The following is a 23,356-nucleotide window of genomic DNA, read 5'->3' on the forward strand; positions in this document are numbered from 1 at the left end:
GATGGGGACTGAACCCAGGGCATTGAGCTGCCATGTTCTACCTCTGAGCTGAGCTACACCTCCAGCCTCTTATTTTAAAATCGTATTAGTTATGACTATAAACATGGGTGAGCTTTATATTAAAAGTACACAGGTTTTCTGCTGGGGTGGTGACACACACCTGTAATCCTAATAACTTGGGAGGCGGAGGCAGGAGGACTGCAAACTTGAGGCCAGCTTCCACAACCTAGCAAGACCCTGTCTCAAAATAACTTAAAAGGACTGGGACCATGGCTCAGTGGAATAGTACCCCTGGATTAAATTCCTAGTCAAAAATACACACACGCGCGCACTCACACATACACATCAGACTGATTACAAGAGGCTGAGGCAGGGGAAGCAACTGCCTTCAAACATACAGAACTCAAGGTTAAGTTTTGGAGTGGGTGTGATGAAAGTATCCTGTATCACGATTGTGGTAGGGACAGTAAGACTGTGCCTTTGTCAAAATGCATCAGACTGTATTATTGAGGTGAATTTTACTGTTGAATATACCTTAAAAAGTCCATCTTTAAAACATGTATGCAAATTTCCAATTCTCAAAGCACCCTGGCAAAATATGAAACAAAATTATTTAACCTAAAGCACTTGCTGTTCCCCATAGCCCTAGAAAACAGCTGTGCTCACTCAACAGAAAGCCCATGTAATAACCAAGAGAAGAGAAATTTGGAAACCATCCCTGCCCAACCCCAGCACCCCAGCAATGCCCAGGGCCCAGTCAGGAGACAAGACAGGATGGAGGTACTGTGAAAATCTTTCTTTAATTACTGTCTCTTGTGGCAAAATAACATTTTATACAAATAAGTCACCTAGTTTACTTTGGACACAAAGACAATACAAACTGGAATGAGGATCTTGGGTGAAGTGAGGAAGAGGAGGAAGGACTGATCAGGTCATTGATGTTTCTTATATTCTGTGAAAAATAGATTTACAGGGAAAAAAAATAGACTTTTACAATTTCAATGACTTTACATGATACTTTGTAAATAAAGGGGTAAATTCATCTCCACCAGATCCTTCTTGTGGCTAATATGTTCTGTGACATGGAATGTATTAAGATGGTTCCACGATTAGGCTCCTCCGCTAGGTATGGCAGCACCTTCTGCAACAGGAATCCTGTGCACTGGCAAGGACTCTGTGCTGTCATTTTTAAGACACACTGTTCCCATTCCCAAACATCACTGATATCATGGTGACTTAGTCACCAGAAGAAAGTGATTTTACAGAGGAAAAATATACCCTGGGAGCCTACCATGTTGGCAGGACACACTTAAGGCAGGACGCATGAGTGAGTGCAAACTCACTTAGTTTGCACCTTAGACACAACCTATTAAATCCAATCCAGAAATGGGTTCTACTTCCACTGAAAGATTAAGTCGAAGATTGCCCAATCACTGACATTTCTATGGTCATCGCCAGACATCTGTAAACCACTCTCTCCAGGTATTAGAAAGATGCCCAAAGCCTCGGGCATCTTCAGGAAGTCCATGCCCCTAAAGAATGTTTCTTCCATAAGACAGTTTTAAGCTAACAAGAGAGATGACAGCCTACTTCAGCCCCAAACTACTTCCAGTTATATACTTTAGAACACAGAACGAAACCAGAATCTTCCAGAGGATCTGCCCAGGAGGGCAACTTAGCCTGCAGGCTATACAGGAAAGGAGAGGCCCTCTCCAGGGATTCTGACAGAGGGATGAGGCAGAGGCCTTGCCCCAAGTGGGCTGCGTGGCTGCTGGAATGCGCTCTCTCCAGGAGCTGCACCGGATGCCAGCTCTCTACAGAGGGCACGGTCTCCCCCTGCATGGAGCTTATTTTGTTTCCCTCTTCCTATATCACTTACAAGACAACTGCTATCAACAGTCCAGAGTCCTGAGCACAGGCTCCTGGCTCTACTTCGGATTGGTTCACCTAATCTCAGAGAAAGTTTGATTTCCCATTCCCTCCTGGATTCAGATGTAAAAGTTTAAATTTTTAGTTCCTCCCAGTCAACACCCAGAGTGGTCCTGCTTCTTGACATTTCCTGAGCAGCCAGACACAGGACTCCAGAGAGCCCAGACAGAACTCTGGATCTTCAGGAGAAGATGGCAAATTCCTGTCCTGCTGGGCACAGCTGAGCACTTGGTCTCAGAATGGTCTCCAGTGAGACTAAGGCAAGCTAAAAGGGAAGGAGATACAGCACTACTCAGGCCAGGGTGCCCACCTCCATCCTCCAGGTGCTCCTCCTAGCAAAGCTAACATGGCAGGTAAGAGACAGTCCATTAGTGCACATGCGAGTGTCTGGGGCACAGTTTCAAGACACACTCTATGCAGCAGAGTGCTGGGCAGCTCCAGAAAGCACATCCTGGTCAACATTTAAATATCGGGTGGCAGAAGCTCTCCCAATTGGGCTTCTGTCACAGAGAGAGGGGAGTGTTCTGCCGCTTGCCAGAACACACAAATCCCATTAGAGGAACCACAATAAGAAAGAGGAGGTTAAGAAGACAGTGCTGATGTCTGTCCGCAGGCGAGGAGGGAATGGTGGCGATGTAGCTTTCCCCAGCAGCATATGGGACAGAGCCACACGTAAGGCACCTGGATATGGGACTGACTCCAGTTCTGAGCTTCACCAGTTGGTGATGAGACACCCATGCTGCAGGGTGTAGGATCTCTTCCCTCCCTCAGTGGGTGAATCCAGGGCCAGCACAGAGGGTCATGGAGGGCTTTCTCAGTGAGAAAGCTGCCAGCATGGGTTGTCACTGATTCCTCAGCCAGGCACAAAGCACTGGGCCAAGGGCCAAGGCCTCTCATGCTCTAGAAGCCCCAGGGGAGCAGCACTGGCCAGAGAATGCACAGGAGCTTGTGAGGCAGAGTGCTGGCCCTTCTTTTCCTGGTCCCGCGTGGGGTTTTTTCCCCAATCATCATGGGACACAGTTCCTATCACAGGCACTCACTGTGATGTCTCACAGTGACTTATCACACCTGGTCCCTTGCTAGTGACACCTTCGATCAATGCTAAATGGACCCTACCCACAACAGAGGGTCACCAAGTCTGAGTTGAGCACCTAAAGTCACCCACAGAGACAACCATAAGGAGCTAAGGAGGTGGGGGTCTGTCCAATGAGGGTCTGAGGACACAAGCAGCCCACAGGAAGTGCAAGCAAGCTATTTTGAGAACAGATGACTTTGACAGGCTACCTTTCCAAACATCCAAAACAAATCCAACTAGCAGCTTGAAGGATCAGAATATTTATTACCTAAGTGTAACCTACCAGATGGTCCCAGAAACAACTTCATTAGAAAGGCAGCTGAGAAAACCCTAACTAAGAAATCCACAGAGTTTCAGAGGCAAATCCCCATCCAAAGCAAACCTTCCAGGCTGTGTTGCGTTGAGAAAACCAAATCTCTCTTTAAAGTAGCTGCTGGTTTGTAACTCTACCTCCCGCTACATGAGCCAGATTAGCCCCGGGAGGCTGCTCAATACTATCGGAAGTCTGACCACACATCACATGTGCTGGGAATACCACTGACATTTTGTAAAAAACTTCCCCAAAGAAGTGTGAAAATAAAATCAAAGTACAAGGAGGTCTGCTGTGACCTCAAGATACTATGCTCCATGAGCAAAACCAACACGTTCTACTCCAGGAGGTGCGCAAGAGTGAGGAGCCAGGAGAAGCAGAGCAAGCTTGTCTACCCCCAGAATGAGAAGGCACTGCCAGGCCGAAACCCTGGTCTGTCCCCAGGACTGGCTGAAAATCCTGGAGTCAGCTCAGCAGGCCTCTCCAGAGAAGGGATCCTTCAGTTTGGTGGCAACTCCTATCCCCAGCGCCTCCGCGCTTCACACCCCGCCTCGCCCCTCCACTGCCTTTCAGGTTTCTTCCAGGCGATTCAAGACCACGTGCTGAGGGCAGACTGTGTTGCTGGCAACTCTGAAGTTAACAGGAGGGGGTGCCCAGAGGAAGCCTGCCTTTTAGCTTCCCACAGCACCCAGGAACCTCGAGACGGGCTGCAGCCAGAGCCTTCTCACCCAGGCAGATGTGTGTGGAGAGCCTGAGGCTGTCAGGACAAGCGGCGGACAGCTAGAATTACACGAAAATAAACTTTTTTTACCTGGATTCCAAGAGCCCTATTCTAATCTTACTTTACCATAATACCTCTGTGACCTAAGGGGCAGGGGGAAAAGGGAAGAAAAAAATATTAGGGAAGAAAACAGCACTGCTTGGCACTTCCCTGGAGCACAGGAAACTGCCGCCCCAACCTTGGCTTCCCGGGCCAGGTTCCAGCTGTGTTGACAAACAACAGCTTCAATCCTCTCTGTGTGCCAGACTACATGGCTGCAGCAAAGCGCCTCCCCTGTTCACTTCCTCGGCAATTACTGGCCTCCATTATAGGCATAATCAGCCTTGTTGTGCATTATCAGCTTGTTGTCCACAAAGTAGAAGCTGTCGGAGCGGGTCTCATAAGGGTTTTCGATCATCAGACGAACTGCAAGTCACAGGGGAAGAAAAAAAGCAGAGGTAAGTGTGAGTTTGTCCAACAATTAAGTAGGAAAACTTAGTATCCCCCCAACCCAATTCCATAAGCTAATGCTTCTGGAAAATGTGAGTATATTTTCCCAGAATAATATGGTCAGAACAGAGGGAGCCAGACCTTGAGAGCTGGGGAGATCAGAGAGTTCCCAAACTGAACATGACTTCTACCTCGACATAAAGATGCAATCAGCTCCTCAGTTATCCCCAACTTGGATTCTTCCAGTTAGTGCCCTGGGAGATGTACTTACACTCTTGCCCAAAGACCACAGCCACTTATTTTTTCAGTGCTTTGAGCTGACCCAAGCAAGCCCTGGCTTCTGGTCTGATGCCCTCCTCTAGATGGGAGCAAATCCAGAAAGCTGTGACTCACTGTGTGCACTTCCTATGGGTACTCTTGACAACTAAAGGAATCCTAGATATGAGTAAGTGCCAGGGAATAAAGGGCAAGGAGCCTTCCTCAGAGATGGCCAAGTGATCAACTTGCAATGAACTAGCCAGGGGCGTGTCTGCCTTGGGATCTAAATTTATGCCTTCCATTTGTTCAGATAATTGTCCAGACCTCTTTAGTAATACTGGCTGGATTTGGTTATTGGGCTACAGTTTTTTGTTTATTTTGTGTGGTACTGGGGATCAAACCCAGGGCCTCATGCATGCTAGGCAAGCACTCCACCACTGAGCCACATCCCCAGCCCTCTTTAACCATACTGGAGAATAAATGCAATTAACAGTGACTGATCAGTTTTTTGGTTTTTTGTTACTGGGGAATGAACCAGGAATGCTGTACCACTGATCTAAATCCCCAATCCTTTTTATTTTATTTTGAAACAAGGTCTCCCTAAGTTTCCCAGGCTGGTCTCAAACTTGTGATCCTCCTGCCTTAGCCTCCAAAGTACCTGGGATTACAGGTATGTGCCACCATGCAAGCCTGATCCTTTTTTTGTTTGTTTTAGTACTATGGGCTGAACCCAGGGGTACTTTAACAGTGAGCTGCATCCCAAGCCCTTTTCAGTTTTTATTTTGAGACAGGGTATCACTAAGTGGCTAAGGCCTTGCTAAGTTGCTGAGGCCAGCTTTGAAATTATGACATTCTTGCCTCACCTTCCTGAGTTGCTGGGATCACAGGCATGCACCACTGTGCTCAGCAAGGCTGATCAGTTTTGAATTAGTGATTGCATGCCACCTTGAGTCCTTTGGAAGAAATGTGATTGCTCACCACAATTTTCAAAAGGTGACACCGATTTTTTTCAAGTTTTTGAACTCATCGAGGCCAAAGTATTTGGTTTACATTCCTATTATTATTATTCTGGAAATTGAACACAGGGGCACTTCACCACTGAGCTACATCTTGTCCTTTTTTAATTCTGAGATGCGGTCTCACTAAGTTGCTTAAGGTCTTGCTCATTTGCTGAGGCTGGCCTTCAACTTGTGACCCTTCTGTTTCAGGCTCCTGAGTCACTGGGATTATAGGTGTGTACCACCACACCTGGCTATACTCATATTATTGACTTCTAAACTCTTCTGGCTTATTTGGCTTTCTAGGTAAAACTTTTTAATTCTATCCATACCCTCTTCTTCCTGGTATGTACATACTCCAGCCCAGATGGAGGAGACAGAATCAGGTCAGAAGCAGGTGCTATCACAAACCCCCTTCCCACATCTCAGCAATCCTTATTTTACCTGGGAACAGTACTGTCACATGAGTAAAGAATATCTGGTTTTCAGCATATGAAATATTTAAGGACTGGTGAGTCTGAGAAGACTAGTCAGTGTATGTGGATCCTTCCCTGCAATGTGACTAAAGGTCAAAGGCCACCATCGTTCACAGGATTCCACTCACATCCACATAAATGGGTGTGTGTGTGTGTGGTACTGGGGACTAAACCCAGGGGTGCTCTACTACTAAGCTACATCCTCGGTCCTTTTTAATTTTTTATCCTGAAACAAGGTCTCACTAAGTTCCCAGGCTGGCCTTGACCTTGTGATCCTCCTTCCTTAAACTCCCAAGTAACTGGGATTACAGAGGTGTGCCACCATGCCCGGATCATATATATGTTCTGAAACTATTTCTCGGAATGACTAGCTGAGGACACTAACCAGAGGTAGCTAATCCTAAGTGTTAGACACTGGTAAAGCCTATTCTTTCTCCCTAGTTCAGTCATATTTTCCCTTGCCTGGGATATATAAGCAGCTCCCTCTGGTACCTTCCCCAGGTCCTCCTTCATGTACCTGCAGGACTCCTTTTCCTAAAACATACTTCTGTCATCTTCCTTCTTTTGCTCAATAACCTACAATAGCTCCCTAGCTCCTGCTGGGTCTATTCTAACAGTTTCTTTATCAACCCTCTAACTCTAGAGAATAAGAAAGAAGAGTCCTCAAGCCTTTGATTCTATTTATCCTGTGGTTTCGCATCTGATTCTGATTACAGAAAAAAGTGAAGGATCAATGACTAGGACACAGTGGAAGCCATAACTAACAGTGGAGAGGAGAGCTGTTTCTAATTGGAGTCCCAGGAATGGTCACCTCCCTTGGTCACTCCTTTTCCCACGCAGGCCTGAAAAGGATGGCCTATGTTATTACAATCTTTGTTGCTCTACAGGCAGAGCCAGAATTTGACACAGAAGACAGAAGCAGTAGGAAATGAGAAACCTGAGGTCAGATAACTGGTATACATGTCACTACTGTACTTCGCTACAAAACAAGTCCACTGGACCAGATGGGGTTCAAGGTTCATTCCTTGCAGCCCTTAGAATCCAAATGCTGTTAGAGTCAGGGAATACATACTGACGTCCTCAGAAAGCTGGGGAAATTCATAGATATGTTCACAAGTGTTCCTACTGCTGGGAATGCAGAAGCCGAAATCAAAGTCAAAGTTTTTCAGTAAGCGCTCCCGGAAATAGTGCCGTTCGATCATCCGGAAGTTTGACACAGGTTTGTCTCCCACTGTGAACTCCACCCTGCAAAATAAATCTCTGTGAGTACCACTTTGCCTCCTCCCTCCTCAGAAGAAGGAAGCCAAGAACATTCTTCCCTGGGAACAGCAGAATGTTCTCCCCTCATGAAATAATGGTACTCACGTGGCGCCGACTGTCCTGAGGCGGAGAAATGCTGGTGTGAACTGATATCGCACAAAGCGTCCTGCACTGATATCCACATCTCCCCCTTCTTCCTCCTCATCTTCCTCCTGGTCTGAAAGAATACACAGTCTCTTGAGCGCACCCACTGGGCACCCACCAGCTCACACCGCACAACAACAACCAACACACTAACACCAATTCTATTTACTGCACACTTGCTGAAACCCAGGTCCTGGGTGGTGACACTTCAGACTCTTCACAGAAGCCCTGTAGGGTGCTACTGTTTCCATTTCACATAAGGAAGCTCAAGAGAGATTAAGTAACATGTCCAACATCCCCAAATAGAAAATGGAAGGAGCAGGGATTTGAATCCAGGTCCATTTGACTATTCTTAAATACTAAGCTATTTGTGTTTCATTTGGGGGCTTGAGCATATCCTAAGAGTAAAGCCTGAAACACCAGCTGAGTACTAGGCCCCAGATATGGGCTGTATTATGCACCCGAGTCTGATGTTGACCAAGCTGAACTTCTAGTCACCAAAAGGATACTACTACAAAAGATGCAACTAGTCCAAGAGTTCCTTCAAACAATACAAACGTTTCTGACAGGCAGCAAAGACAAACCACTACAAATAATTGTTATTTGAAAGGAAGACACTGACCTACAGCCTTGAGGTACTGCACTTCCTTGGACTGATGTCTACTCCAGGCCATTCCAGACCCAACCCTCTGACCACCTAGGAAAGGGTGAAGCACATGGGCAATGAACCAATGTGTGGGACCTCACAAGATTAAAGCCGGTCTCTGGTCTAATACATTCCTGAAGAGAAAAGATTTGTAAAACGAATTGGAGAACAAGGAGTTAGTGCCTCCAGTGTCCAGTAAGGATATTTTCTCCAGTCTAATCTGAACTTGGGTGCTTTCAGCATCAAACATTCTGTGACATTGTGCGAGCACTGAACAACCAGACTGAGCAGGAATTCAAATCTAGAGACTAAGAACCCTGGCTGTTCTAATGTGACTCAGAGTCAAGCCAAATCTCAGAGATTCAAATTCATCAGAACAAGTGTTACAGGAAAGCCCTGATTCACTGTGAGAATATTCTAAGTGAATCAAGATTCTTAAATGTAAAGACTAGGGAGGTTGGAAATCCAGATACTTTGCAGTACCTGCAGTTTGCCTTTTTGAGACAGTTGGGGTTTCCACTGAAATGACTACTCTGAGCCCAATCTAATCCAGATCCACACACCTGAGTAATCCTGGATTCGTGAAATGTCCCAAGTATTGGGACGTGTGCCTTAGGAATGGCAACACCACACACCCAGGAAGGTAGCTGGCCCTGACCTGACCATCCCAAAATAAGATAAGAATTCACAAGTTTGAATTTTCAGGTGCCTTGGTCAGCACCACATTCTGATAGCATAAATACAGGGCAGGAGTGAGCCAGGGCTCAACTTGCAAGTGAACTAGCCAGAGGTGTGTCTCCCTTGGAATCTAAATTGACAGTCTTCCATTTGTTCAGACAACTGTCCAGACCTCTTTAACCATACTGGTTGGACTGGGCCACTGGGCTACACTTTTTTGTTTTATTTTGTTTTTTTGTGTGTGTGGTATTGCAGATGCACACTAGGCAAGCACTCTACCACTAAGCCACATCCCCAGCCCTCTTTACCCATACAGGAGAATAAATGCAATTAACAGTGACTACACTGATCAGTTTTGTTTTGTTTTTTATTTTATTTTTCATTCGCATTGAACCAGGAATGCCCTACCACTGATCAAAATCCCCAATCCTTTTTATCTTATTTTGAAACAAGCTCTCCCTAAGTTTCCCAGGCTGGACTTGTGGCTTTGTAATTAATCTGAGCTCAGACTTTCAAAGGAAAATCTTGTTTCTTCCAGTGCTGGGGATCAAACCCAGGGTCTCTTATATGCTTGGAAAACACTCTACCACTGAACCACATCCCCAGCCTAGGAAAGTCTTTTGACTCTGGGATACTAATACTTGCTTTACTAAGTTTGCAGTTTCTTCCGACTAGCAAAGGAAATGCAAAACAAGTTATCATTACAGATCATGGTTGATACTATATAGTATCTGTGACCATGTCCTAATAAATGACTAACTCCAGAGGGCGCTAAATCTCCAATAATGTGCTCCAAAGGCTTATGTGGTCCCCTGGCCAGAAATGAATCACCCTGGAACTGCATCACAAGCACAGGAAAGGTTTATTCAAGGCTAATTTAAGGAATACCACATAGATGAGTTTATGGGTCTATTCTTTCTGAGAATGATGATGATTAAAACACAAACTAAGATTTCTGATGGCAGGGTCTGGGGGAGGGGTGGCAGGTGACACATCTGTCCATGAAGGTAGCAAGAAGCCCCAGACACAGACAGAAATGGGGAAAACAAGGCCTTCAAGAAGAAACAAAAAGGGACTGGGGTTGTGGTTCAGTGGCAGATCGCTTGCCTAGCATGTGTGAAGCACTGGGTTCTATTCTCAGCACCACATAAAAATGAATAAATAAAACAAAGGTATTGTGTCCTTCTATAACTAATTAAAAAAAAAAAGAAGAAGAAACAAAAAGAGGAACCAAGAAGCTAGAAGCAAAAGCCTCTGATCACAGATAGAAAGAAGAAATATGGCAAAAGTAAGCAGCTATTCCTTGTGCCTTAGATGATGACTCTTGGTTTCTTCCTATTTAAACATCTGGATTCTCTACCATAACATCTTTTGCCACCTACTGCTAAAATGAAGTGTTATCTTAGAGTCTGTTTTAAATTTAAAAATAAACTTGTGTTTAAAACAATCTCACCGGTGTGGTGGCAAACACCTGTAATCCCAGCTACTCAGGGGCCTGAGGCAGAAGAATCGCAAATTCAAGGCCAGCCTCAGCAATTTAGTGAGGCCCTAAGCAATTCAGCAAGATCCTGTCTCAAAATTAAAAAAAAAAAAAAATTTTAAAGGCTGGGGATGTGGCTCAGCGTTAAGCACCACTGGGTTCAATCCCTGGTACAATTTAAAAAAAAAAAAAAAAAAATCTCCTGGGCACAGTGGTACAGGTCTGTAATCTCAGCTACTTGGGAGGCTGAAGCAGAATGATCACAAATTCAAGGCAAGCATCAGAAAATTAGCAAAATCCTGACTTAAAAGAGTTGGTGGTGTAGCTCAGTTGTAGAGCACCAAGTTCAATCCCCAGAATCACTCACACACATAAATCCAAGGGCTGGGGGTATACGTCAGCAGTAGAGTGCTTGCCTACCATGTGTGAGGACCTGGTTTTGATCCCTAGCAGCACCACCAAAAAGAAAAGAAAAAAAAAAATCCAAATGAGGACTTACTGGGAAACCCAAGGTACTATTTAAAGACGAGTGAGAAGACTGGGATGAAACTGGTGGTCTGGACTAGAATCCTCAGCATCACTCTTCAAAAGGGTTCAAGGCTCAGGGAATTTTCCTTATTAGAGTTTAATTTCAAGGATTTCTCTCTTAAGTGGAGGTGATATAAAGAAAAAGTACAGGACCTTAGGAAAGTGTTTCATGAAAATTCTGGGTCTCATCTCCTTCTCTGTAACATAGGGATAGTAAGAACTCCTCACGGAGGTGTGAGGACTAAATAAGGTGATGAACACAAGATGTGGGCAGTGATCAAAAGAGTTGATACTCAAACATCAGCCTTCTAATGCAGCTTCAAACCAGCATGCCTGAAGAGGTCCCCAAAGTGGAACACTGGAGTCTGAGATACAGGATGCAACGGCAAGTAAATACTCAGCTTTTCAAATTTTTGTTCAAACTTTTGTTTCAAACTTTTTTTCAAACTGTCAAGGGATCCCTATAATTTTGAAGCCTACCTGAAACACAAGGTTTGGCAATTTCAAAAAGCACTGTCCCCGTCTCCAAATCTCGAATTTTGAAGCGGGTGAAATCAATACTATAGATGTTGTCTTCAGGTTTACACAAGTAATCTGAAAAATGAGAGAGAAAGAGAGAGAGAGAGGGAGAGAGACCAATGCTGTTAAATAATCATCCCAAACTACCATTTTTTTCTCAAGTTTTGAAGCAAACTCAGGGATTTTTCCTTCATAATTCACTTAAAATATTCCCCAAAACATCCTCTTGTATTATCATAAGCAAAAGTTGTAAGAACAGAATTAGGGGATCAAAGAAAAAAGAACAGCACTCAGTTTGGATGAAAGCTTATCAGTAAACTTCTAGAACAGGGATAGAAAGAGTGGTTTGGAAACACCTACAACTCTGCCGTATTCATCGGCTTGGATACCACATTAGGAAATCTTTTTTTAGAAACATTTTTAGAAATATTTTTTAAAAACATTTATACTGCTTTAACAGACAATACTATACATGTCTACCAACCATGAGTGTGAGAAGGCAGGGATCAGTAAACTTTTTGGTAAAGGGAAACAAATAATTCAGGGTTTATGTTCACGAGGGCTGTCACAACTACTGTGTACAAAAACATTCATGGACAAAAAGCAAATGATGGAGTATGTATCCAATAAAACTGTATTTATGGACACTGACATAAATTTTATGTAATAAATTTTATATAATAAATTTGTCACCTGGTTTTTAAAAATACATTTGGATAACTTTAAAAATGTAAAAACTGTTCTCAATTCATGAACTGTATGAAATCATACAAGATAGTAGGATAAATTTGGCAATGAGAGCATTAGTCAAAGTGAAGTAGAGCCTACAGTGACCTGAGGAGTTAATCAAAATAGTATCAGTCACAGAAAATTTCATTGATTTCTTGCTATAACTCCTGACAATATCTTCTCTGCAACTCATTTCAACACTTGATGGTAGATTGCTTGTTACTGGTTTCATATTTCATAAGCTGTCTCCAGTAGGATGCAAACTTGAGAGCTACTGATGATTCTGTAACTCCAAAAAAGGTTGACATTGGTTCTATACCTTCAGGGGGTACTCAATAAATAACTTGCAAAACAGAACAGATGAGACTCTAAGAAGAGGAATAGAAAGTCTGAGGTCACCAAGTTCTGACCTGTGACTTTCTGCAAGTACAGCAGTAGAGATAGGCTTTTGGGCAATGACACCAAAATTCCCAAGCCCCCAAGTGGGACCTGAGTGCCCAGTGAAGTACTGCTTAGAGCCAGGCATTAGAATGGCCTAACTCACCTTTGATATCAGGAACAAATGGGAGGTTAAAGTAATCAGGTACTGAGCATTTCGGTACTTTCAAAGCCCCAAATGAAAACTTAGAACAGAAGCAGCTTTTTCATTGTTTCAATAAAACTGAACAGCTGGACTGTAGAGGACAGTCCCAACCCTAACCCTGATAGAAAATGGGGACATCAAAATATCCAAAATCAACTTAAAACTATTTAAGGTATTGAGGATTTCCTTTCATAAAGGCTGGATCAAGACCACTTTCCCCAAATTCCCATTCCCAAAACACTGGAATTCCAGCAGCAAGGTGAGGTACACCTGAGAGCCCAGAGCTAACCATAGCATTTCAGTGACTACCAGAGCATTCCTCCTGGCAGCAGGGTTAGAAGTCTGCTGGGTCGGGGGATGGGCAGGGCAAGTGAGGCCTGTCCAGGTGACTGCAAACTCCTGGCGGGGAAGCAGCAGCAAGAGAAAAGGTGTTGAGTCACAGCTTGGCTTGACAGAGACGGAAAGAGGGAGATTATCCTCGGCTGGGAGTGGGCAATTCTATTTCTTCCCACCCTTTCTTATATGAATGAAAAGACTTTATGCAAAAGTCGTATTTCTGAAACCTTGACAATTCTTCATTCACTAGGAAAAAAAAATGTCAAGAGTAAGACTCACATAGGAATTTGCACATTTACTGAAACTTTATTTTTCTGTGGCAGTTTTTAAATTTGTACAAAATGCCACGGAAGAACCCACCTGCACACAAAGGGGTAAGGTTGGGACCAAGAAAGGAATGGGGGAAGGGCTGTCAGGGGCCGGAGCCGAGGCGGAGAAAGCAGGTAGGGGCTCTGACCTGGCAGAGGACTGCCAGGGGGGCAGACCCATTGTGGGGTTCGGGCTAGGCGGGAATTTCGCTGATGGCAAAGCGGACCTCCGCCCGGAAGGCTGAGAAGGAGCGGCTAGCTGAACGAAGACCCTTCCCCAATCAGAACAGCCCAGGGGGAAGCCTGGCGTCGCTGGACTCGGGGCCAGATAGGCCAAGCTCAAGGAGAACCCTTCCCCACCCGAACCAGGTAAGCGCGGCCAGGGCAAACCCCGCCAGCGAGCAGAGGGAAGCGCGGCCTGGACGGCCGTCCGGGCCTGTGCCGACCCCCGCGCGGGTCGAGCGGACCCGCCCGCCGAGGACCCAGCGCGCGGGGAGGGCGCGGCCCGCGCCGCACTCACTCTCAGTGACCCGGCTGAGGCGCAAGACGTGCTCAGGGCGGATGGTGTCCAGGGCCAGCAGCTCCTGCTCCGTGACCCCTGCCGCGATGCCGTCGTCGGCCGCGTGGTGGGGCGCCTGCCGCCGCGCCTTGAGTCGGTTCAGGACGCCACCGCCCGCTTTCTTCTTCTCCTCTTTGCCAGCCACCAGCCCCCCGGGCCCAGCAGCCGACCCCGCGGCCACAGCCTTGGGGTTCGACCCGTTCATCGCTCCACAGCCAAGATGGCCGCCGCCTCCACAGCGCCGTAACTATGGAGAGCAGGGGCGGGGCCAGGCGGCACCTGGGGGCGGGGCCCTCTGGGGCGGGGCCTGCGGGAAGCAGTAAGACTCCAACTCTGGTTCTGCCAGGTGGTAGCTGCCAGGACTGGCTGGGTCCTTGGAAGCCCCACACACTCCATCAGGTCCCCAAAGTCACCGCAGATGTTTTACACACACACACACACACTACAATCAAATGAATTCCTGTCATAGAAACTGTGAATAAAGCATCTTGAGAAAATTAACTTTTTAGTAATAAGTGTAAGTTAAAATGAGCAAAGAGGCAGCTTCAAGACAAGCATTCTAATTAGACTGCCATGCCTAACCTCTGCTGTGCCTGACCTTGAGCTAGAATACAGGAAATACAGATGAGGGGAGGGAGTGGATATACCTTTTTTTTTAATCATTGTTTTCCTGGCAATTTAGCAAATACCTGTAGGTGCACAACAACGATTGAATAAATGAATGAGAAAAGTCTGAATAGTGTCTCACACCACCCTCCATGAAGGAGCTCCCACTTTGTCAAGAAAGACTGTGAAGTACTTCCTCTGACAGGCAGGAAAATAGGAACTAGAAGATAAACTGCCTGGTGCCTGCTATAAGACGTGCAACAAAGGTGCTACCAGAGCACCCAGAAGTGATTGATTCTGACTGGGTTAGGAGGGCTGAGGGTGGAGGTAGGTGTCAGGGAAAAGTTTCACAGAGGCGACATTTCTGAGCCTTGGTGGTTAACCATGATTTCATGAGTGAAGGAGGTGGGTAGGAGAGAAGCTGCTTTCTTACACCCTAGATGGTTCCTTCTCTCAAAATTCTGGATGGACAGGAGGCCTGGACCTAACTGTGTACTGTCTGCTGTCTGATGTCACCTCTCAGCCAGACTTGGGCCAGAGTGAAATCCCAGTCCTCTGCCAATGATTGGCTTCCAGACCTGACTTGTGCCAGGATTTGCTGGGTCCCTCTCACTTGCTCTGAGGGGCTTTCAGGTCTTGCCTTGTTACTGGACAAAGTTCAGACCTGACCCCACCCCAGCTGCCCAATTGAGTGGGATGTATGTGACCAACTTCCTATATAAATGGCGTCCTGACTTTGAGAAATTAACATCAGGTGGCACTTACCAAACCTTTCCAGATTTTAATAAATATGTAAAAAAAAAATTAAAATCTTTCCTTTTGTAAATAACTCTTTTTAAAGCTGTCAACAGTGAGTGGCCACTGAAGAGTTTCCAGAACTTTTAATATGCTATTTGATTGGGAGTTGCCAAAAGGGTGGTTTAGCTTGCAGTCATTCCCCACAAACTCACCTTTGTTTTCAGAGCACTAGAACTAGAATTACCTGGATCCCAGTTTTTTTTCTTTCTAGGGATCATGACAAAAGTATTAACTCCTTCACCTACAATTCCACCTCCAGGAATCTGGCCTAAGTGTATAGAAAAGATGTTTACTGCAGGATTATTTGTTACACTGACAAATTACAGTGGAGTCTGTTATAAAGCTGCTAAAAGGAATGCGACATCTATATGAATTAGCATGGGAATATCTCAAAGATATTAAGTGAGGGAAAAGCAAGGCACAGAATCCTATTCTTTTAAAATAAAAAGCATATGAATATGTAGATGTATTTGTAATTATAAAGGAAGAGATCTGGATATACATTAAAATGTCAACTTTGATATTACCTCTAGGGAGGACAGTACTGGAACTGGAACTAAAAAAGAATATATTTCCTTTTTACACTATTTAGAGCTACTTCTGTACTTATTTTAATCACAAGCATATGCTCATGGGCTGCTTGTAGAGTTCTTAAAAATCTTAGGTTCTGTATCTAGAAGGCAGACTCTATGTCAAAGTAGACTTATTTTCTCTTAAAATTTAAAGGCAACCTCAGTGCTGGGGGTGTAGCTCAGTGGTAGGGTGTTTGCATAGCTTGTACAAGGCCGTCCTGGGTTTGATCACCAGCACTGCAGGAGGGGAGGGAGGAAAAAAAACAAAGACAGAAGGAGAAGAAAAAGAGTAAACCTCTAAATTGTGTGTGTATGTATCATCTAGGCTTTAATAAACATTGTAGGTCTTTTAAAAATAAAAAAGCACTTGCAAGCATAAGGCCCTGGATTCGATCCCCAGCACCGCAAAAAAATAAAAAATAAAAATAAAATAAAATAAAAATTAAAAAAAATAAAAAAGCAAAAAACTAAATACCGTCATAAGAGGGAGTTAGGGCCTGTACTCTCTCATCACTATGAACTATGATTAGGAGGATTAGACTATGTCTTTAGAATAGAAAACACACAAAAAAAGGTAAAACTGGCTGACATCCAAGGAGTTGGTGGGTGCAGGAAGCTCTCAGGAATAGTTCTTTCACCTGGCACATGGTCACTCAGAGATGGTCTAGTAAACTGACAAACAATATAATCTCTAACAAAATAGGCTGTCCTGAATCCCTGGTAATTGTTAACCTTTATACCAAGATGTTTGGGAAAGCATCAAAGTCTGCATATGGTGTGAACCCAGGCAGACTCCAAGGGGTTTGTGCTGAGACCTAAAGCTCTGATGAGATTTTCTAAAACAAAAAACATATCAAGCAGGGTCTATCAGTGGTGCTAAATGTGTTGGTGACAAGCATGTCTTCATTATTGGGAAGCAGAAAATTATTGTGAAAGTGTTGAAGGCATAAGCAAAGTCAGAAAGTGAAATTTTAAAAAATGAAGCTTCTTTGAGTAATAAAAGATCAAAAGGCTAAAAAAAAACACAAAAGAAAACTCAAAAATATATATAATTTCACTTTTTAAAGGGATAGGAAAAATTAGGGCTGTTAACCCCCAATTAACACCTTTCTTCACCAAATCTTCTTAAGGTATGTAAAAAGGCTCTTTTTAGCTGGGTGTGGTAGTGCACACCTATAATCCTAGCTGACAGGGAGGCTGAAGCAGGAGGATGGCAGGTTGGAAGCCAGCCTGAGCAACTTACCAAGACCCTGCCTGAAATAAAAAGGACTAGAGATGTAGTTCAATGGTAAGTGCTCCTGGGTTCACTTCCCCAGCACTACAAAAATAAATAAATAAATATTCTTTAAAAAAATTTTAAATTACATGTACTAACATCCTGTTTGAGGGAAGAAGGAAAATAGAAAATTATTGCATTAAATAGTAACACCAAGGTTTCCCAGGGCTAGACACAGGAAACCTGAGGTGGTAGGCTGGCCTCCCTTTCACCCCAGATGAGTAGGTACTCTGAGTCCCTCCAGCCACTGTAAGAGGTGTGACAGTGGCTGTTTTCCAGAACAGTCCCAGGGTAGCCAGGCAGTCTGCCTCAAATCAGACCATGCAGGTGGGGCCAGAGATGGTACAGCCAAGGTAAGCAAGCTATCAGAGGGCTTTTCTCTTCGGCAACTGAGAAGTGAAGTCCTTTCTGCTGCTTCCCTAAAGGTGGCATGTATCAAATCAGCAAGTCATGGCTGGGATAGCAGGCACGCCTTTGGTCTGGGACTGAAAGCTAGTAATTTCCCTGGTACCCAAGTCATTTTACTCCCTGGATGAGGACTGTTTTTAAAAAGCACTAATTTTGCCAGGTGTAGCAACATATGCCTATAGTCCCAGCTACTTGGAGGGCTGAGGCAGGAGTGTTGAGTTTGAGGCCAGCCTGGACATCTTAGCAAGATCCTGTCTCAAAATACAATTTAAAAGCCGGGCGCAGTGCACACACCTGGCTGGCGTGGGAGGCTGACAGGATCACAAGTTCAAAGCCAGCTTCAACAATTTAGCAAGGCCGTAAGCAACTCATGAGGCCTTGCCTCTAACTATAATACAAAAAAAGGGCCAGGGATGTGGCTCAGTGGTTAAGTGCCCCTGAGTTCAATCCCCAGTACCCAAAAAATAAATAAATATACTTTTAAAAGGGCTGGGATTATCCTAGAGAGCACTTGCCTAGCGTGTGAAGGCCATGGGTTCAAGACCCAGTACCACACACACACATTAAAAAAAAAAAAAAAAAAAAAAAAAAAAAAAAAAAAACCTTAAAGAAAGGCACTAATTTATTATTTATATCCCACCTGTTTAGAGGAAAGATTTCTAGCATATTCCAAAGTCACATAGTAAAAGATTGGAGAATAAAAATTCATATAGTCTTGTGGAAGGTAGTACTTTCAAATTTTTATATGCATGTGTTGTTTGACCCAGTAATTCCTTAAAGGAATCCTAAAGAAACACATGTGCACAAAGATGCATGAGATGTTCACCACAGCAATTTGAACTGGTAAAAAAAGAGCACTCTTTTAATGTTCAACAATAGGGAACTGGTAAAATAAATTACAATCTAACCATAAAATACTGTGCAGTTCTTTAAAGATAATCTCTATGTACCAACCTATCTATATGTATAAACGCTCTAAGACATATTAAGTCTTATGGTTATGTATAGCATAATCCTATTTGTTTATGTACGTAAATACCTAGAAAATGAAAGATACATATCACCTGCATTATCTTCATAAGGACTAGAGAGGTAAAGATAAAAAGGATTTTTTCACATTTTATACCCCATATAATTTTTTTAAAAATACTTGTGTACATATTACAAATATATTATTATTGTATATATTCTTGTATCTTAAAAGGTTACTTTCTTTTTGTGAGGAAGAATATAATAAACCCCCATGTAACTACAGCTTCATCAGTTATCAACATTCTACACAGAGCCTTGGAAGTTTCCTTTTAAAACTAGTGTATCATGCCATGCATGGTGGCATACATCTCTAATCCAGCGACTGGGGAGGCTGAGGCTGGAAGATCGCAAGTTGGAAGCCAGTCCAGCAACTGAGGTCCTAAGCAATTTAGTAAGACCTTGTCTCAAAATAAAAAATAAGAAGGGTTGGGCATGTAGCCAAGGTAAAGCACCCCTGGGTTCAATCCCCAGTACCAAAAAATAAAAAATAAAAATAGTACATCATGGCACAGGGGTACAGGTTTTAGGGTCAGATTCTGGTCCTTACTTTGCCATTTACCAGCTACGTGACTTTGGGCAGGTCATTTCTCCTCTGAGCCAGTTTCCTCATTTTAAGTCAGGCTAGTCATCACCTTTCCTAGAGTTGTCGTGAAGAAATGAAAAATGGCATCAAAAAGCACTATGCTGGGGCCAGTCAGTGTCCCGTGAATAGTCACTACAGCAGTATCTGTAAGCGACCTTTCTCCAGGACCCTTCTGTATAGAGGCAGGCACCCTTGGCAGGGAGAAGCCACAGAGCTAGATGGGAGAGTACTCTCAAGTCAGGGCTGAGAGGAAGCAAGTTGGGGACCAGGACTTGAGGAAACAACAGAGATTCAAGTGGAAGCAGAGAGGAAGCCCGGGAGGGCAGCTCTTTATGTAAGACCTGAGCCAAAAAGCAAGTGGGATTACTTTTTAGTAATGTTAAGTAGTTAGGAACAAACAAAACTCTCTTGAACTTGCCAGTTCTAGCACCTCCATGCTCCACCCTCTTTCTGACCCCTCACTGCTATAGCAAGCTTTCCAGTAAGTGTTGGAAAATCTTGTCTCTTCCTCCATGGGGGATGTGGGGGTACTAAGTATGGAGAAAGGTCTGACACACCCGCTCCAGTCAACCGGGAGCCTGATTTCCTTAGGAAGATTAAGATCTGGACCCACGGAGTGGTCCAACCCAACCCCCAGCACTTGGCCCTGGATCTTCTGTCAGACAATTTCCCTCCCTGCAACTCCCTAGAGCAGGGCTTCTTCAAGTCTCTTCCCCATTTGGCAACTTGTGCAAAGCTACCTGAAATAGAACAGTCCAAGTCTTAATTAGTAAAGAACTCCAGCTATAGGTGGACTCAACCTAAGAGACTCTAGGCTTCGCAGCTTGTTCAGGCCCTGGAAACAAACTCCATCATTCTTGGAGCTGAGCAATGAATTCTGCCCTTCAAGGGATAACTGAGGGAAGTAGACCAGCATTCCCAACCCACCCCCAAATAAGCAGCTTTCATTCCAGCTTGAAATATAGCCAGCCAGTAGGTTCTAGCCATGTCACATAGCATCCTGCGGAAATGGGAAGCAGTACAGAGTAATGATTGAGAGCAAGAGACTTGACTTAAAATTCCAGTTCTGCCTTTGCTGGCTGTATGGCCTTGGGCAGATCACTTCACCTCTTAAAGGGTAATATCAAGTGGTTTGCAAAAGAGTGAACAGATAGTGTCTGTAAAGTGTTCGTGCCTGGCCCATTTCAAGGGTTCACTATAGTATAGTTATAATTTTTTATAGCCTTAGAATGAGCATGGGCTTCAATGGCAGATACACTAGTTTTGAACCCTGGCTTGATCATTTACTGACAAGCCTGGGGCAATTACTGAACTTTTTTGAGCTTCATGTTCCACAGCTACAAAATGTGGCTTATAAAGTACAGGGAAAAATATTCTTCCCACATTATGCATTCCCAATGTATACTAAACACTGACAATGCACCAGAAAAGCGCGCGCAGTGAACATGGCTCAGCTCATCCAGAGGCTAAGGGACCAATAAAGGTGGCAGCTATGGGTCAAATGTGCCTTGGGATTGGGACAGTATAGGGCTGGGGTTTCAGTGGAAGTAGAAACAAAATAGTTTTTATTTTTCCTCCAATGTTGAAATTGAGGAAATGTTGAAATGGTCAGGCCAGGTTTTACAGATCATTCCCTTTTCAAACATCCCAGAAAGAAGAAAAGCAAGAGATACCTGGCTACATGGACAACAGCTCCTACATATTTCTTCCAACAGCCTCACCACAGATTTCTTCACAGTGAGTGAAGCCCCCAGGCCTCCCTTCTCCCACCATCACATAGCTTCTTTGCAATAAAGCTTAAATTCAACCCCAACACCGAGTGTCACTGCAAATTGTTTATTAAAACACAAAGCAATGGACAGTGAAAAAACATCCTGATTTTTTACTTTTTGGTGGGAGTGGGGTGGGGCACGGAAGGGGCAGGGACAGATGGAGACAGCCCAGAAGGAAAGACAGCTCTATCCACCCCTACTGCTTCCCTGGCCAGCCAGGTTCAAAGCCCCTCAAGTACATCTCACTGTGCTGCTGTAAATACATACTGTGGCTACAGGTGAAGAGTTGTTTGGCCTCTTCAGGGAAAGGATGGGAACTAGAGTAGGAGCTACAAGGGCTACTAAGAACTGACACTTTTCCTCCAATACTTGGTACCAAACAGAGCAGCCAGGCCTAACTCGGAGGGCTGGACAAGTCAGCTTAGGCCAATAATGGTTGAAGAGGTTACCATGAGCTCAGAATGCACAGCTGACGGTGGCCTGGGAGAAATTTCATGGAAGGGAAAGTTACCGTTCCTTAAATCCAAGGAGGGAGCTAATCCAGGGTCAAATTTCTTTTCATTCCCTGGATCATGACACACCAGAGAAAAGAGTTGTCAAGAAAGTCTCTTTCCTGGTTTTGCCATATCGTCTCTCCCTGCCAATTCTCCCCTCCCACCTGGCAACTCGGCTCTCCTTTCCCGACAGTTGTCCTTTGAAAGGACGGAAAGCGCACTTCAGTTTGTTGTTGTTTTTCCACATGCTGAAATAAAGCACTGAAGCTCAAAATAGAGGTGAGAATGGAGTTCTTCTTTTCCCGGTGCTATGCGCTCCCATCTCACAAGACTGCCTGGATGTGAGTGGTGCCAAGGCCCTCTCTGCCAACTCCAACAGGCACTACTGTTTCCCTGGCTGCCAGCACAATCCTGGCTCCTTGTTTTTATACTCCTGGGAGGAACCCGTCCCAAGAGATCCATCCTGCTCTTTTCCTGCCAACCCAGTCAGTCCCCAAATCATCTGCTCTGATCAAGATGATTTGGTCACCCAAAGCAAGCGAGACAAAGGCAGCTTGAGAAGGACAAACCAGATCAACAGTCAGCCACAAATGTGCAAAAAAACCCACCCCCACTAGGCAGCTGACCCATTGGTGCTAAGCTTACAATGTGAGGAAATCTAGCCCTCTTGCTCCAGAAGAGGTCCAAATACAGAAAGAGCCTAGCTCAGACTGAAAAGGAAAATTGCTCTGATCTCTCTGAAGCATGAACATTAAGGCTTCTTTGCAATTTTCTTAGAGCTCTTTGATCCCTAATTATATCTTTCCCTAGAAGATTTCTTCTGAGATTCTGAGCAGATCCTGAGTATTTGTGGTTCTGCTTCAGTACACTCTCACTTAGCCTTACCCCAGTCTCCTTCCTCAGAGGCCACAGCAGAAGGTGGCCCAAAGCATACCTCCCCTGGCCCCGTCTTTTTAAAAACAGGATCATCTATAAGTTTCTCACTTGGGAAAGCCCACCTACTCTCCTAGATCCTTTTGGAGAGGCATGGAGGACAATGTTACATGTTGTCTCTTGATGCCATTAAGGCTCCTCAAGGCAAGAAGACACTTGAATTACATCAAAGTAGGCCAGGAAAGGGGAGGGGAGGGATGGGGAAGCAGCCCCAAGGCAGGGACTGTAAGACCCCTGCCCCGACCTGAATCTAGAGGGAATGCCCACCCTGGCTCAGAGCAGGAGAGGAAAAGGCACTGTGCTGACCGGGGTAGGTTCATCCCCAATCCCCAGAGTGGGTAGAGAACCTGTTGATTCTTTCCTTGGGCATCCCGAGGTGAACCAATTTCTAGGGAAAGGGATCTAAGTGCTAGGAGAAGGAAAATACTGCTGCTGTTTTCTGAAACTCTCAGCTGAGATTCTAGAAGTCAGGGCCAGGTCTTCCCAGGAAAGGATAGGGGCAAGACAAAAAGGAAGAGAAATTCCTTAAAACAGAAGCTTCTCCAGAAAAGAGAAAGTCAAACCACACTTCTAAAACTAGATCCAACAGTTTCCAGGCACAGAAAGGGGGAGGTAAGCCTAATGCAAACTTTACCTCACCAAAGCCCACATGACCTCTAATGTGACCTGTGTCTCCTCCTCAGTGAGAGCAAGAGCAAATGATCACACCCTTGAACAACAAGGTGGCCCTGCAGGTCAGGGCTGGTCCTCCTGGGAGTCTGACACCACCGAAGCTTAAAGATTATCTTTTAAATCATCCACTGAGCAGCTTCTCCTCGGGAGAATTTTCAGGAAAAAATTTTCAGGGAGATTTTTC

The 23,356-nt window shown here is 44.7% G+C and overlaps 1 protein-coding gene across 2 annotated transcripts; it reads right to left on the reverse strand.

The window, feature by feature from the left end:
• Positions 1 to 781: 781 nt before the first annotated feature.
• On the reverse strand, positions 782 to 14,262 carry Unc119b (unc-119 lipid binding chaperone B). 2 transcript variants are annotated; one of them, XM_047561836.1, is made up of 6 exons: positions 13,988 to 14,262; positions 11,473 to 11,586; positions 8,283 to 8,357; positions 7,622 to 7,733; positions 7,329 to 7,501; positions 782 to 4,500 (listed from the first exon to the last, which is right to left on the reverse strand). In XM_047561836.1, exons 1-6 carry the CDS (start codon positions 14,229 to 14,231, stop codon positions 4,388 to 4,390), a joined length of 831 nt encoding a protein of 276 aa, XP_047417792.1. In that variant the 5' UTR covers positions 14,232 to 14,262; the 3' UTR covers positions 782 to 4,387. The 2 variants fall into 2 exon arrangements, with proteins under 2 accessions (XP_047417792.1, XP_047417793.1); XM_047561837.1 differs by lacking the exon at positions 8,283 to 8,357.
• Positions 14,263 to 23,356: the final 9,094 nt, after the last annotated feature.

Source organism: Sciurus carolinensis, chromosome 8, assembly GCF_902686445.1.
Source record: "Sciurus carolinensis chromosome 8, mSciCar1.2, whole genome shotgun sequence".
In the NCBI taxonomy this organism is placed as follows: domain Eukaryota; kingdom Metazoa; phylum Chordata; class Mammalia; order Rodentia; family Sciuridae; genus Sciurus; species Sciurus carolinensis.

Coding starts and splice junctions, on each gene's coding strand:
- Unc119b (XM_047561836.1), bottom strand. CDS start 14,231: ATGAACGGGTCGAACCCCAAGGCTGTGGCCGCGGGGTCGGCTGCTGGG. Junction 11,587..13,987: donor CCTCAGCCGGGTCACTGAGA/GTGAGTGCGGCG, acceptor CTCATTTTTCAG/ATTACTTGTGTAAACCTGAA. Junction 8,358..11,472: donor TGCCAAACCTTGTGTTTCAG/GTAGGCTTCAAA, acceptor ACCCTTTCCTAG/GTGGTCAGAGGGTTGGGTCT.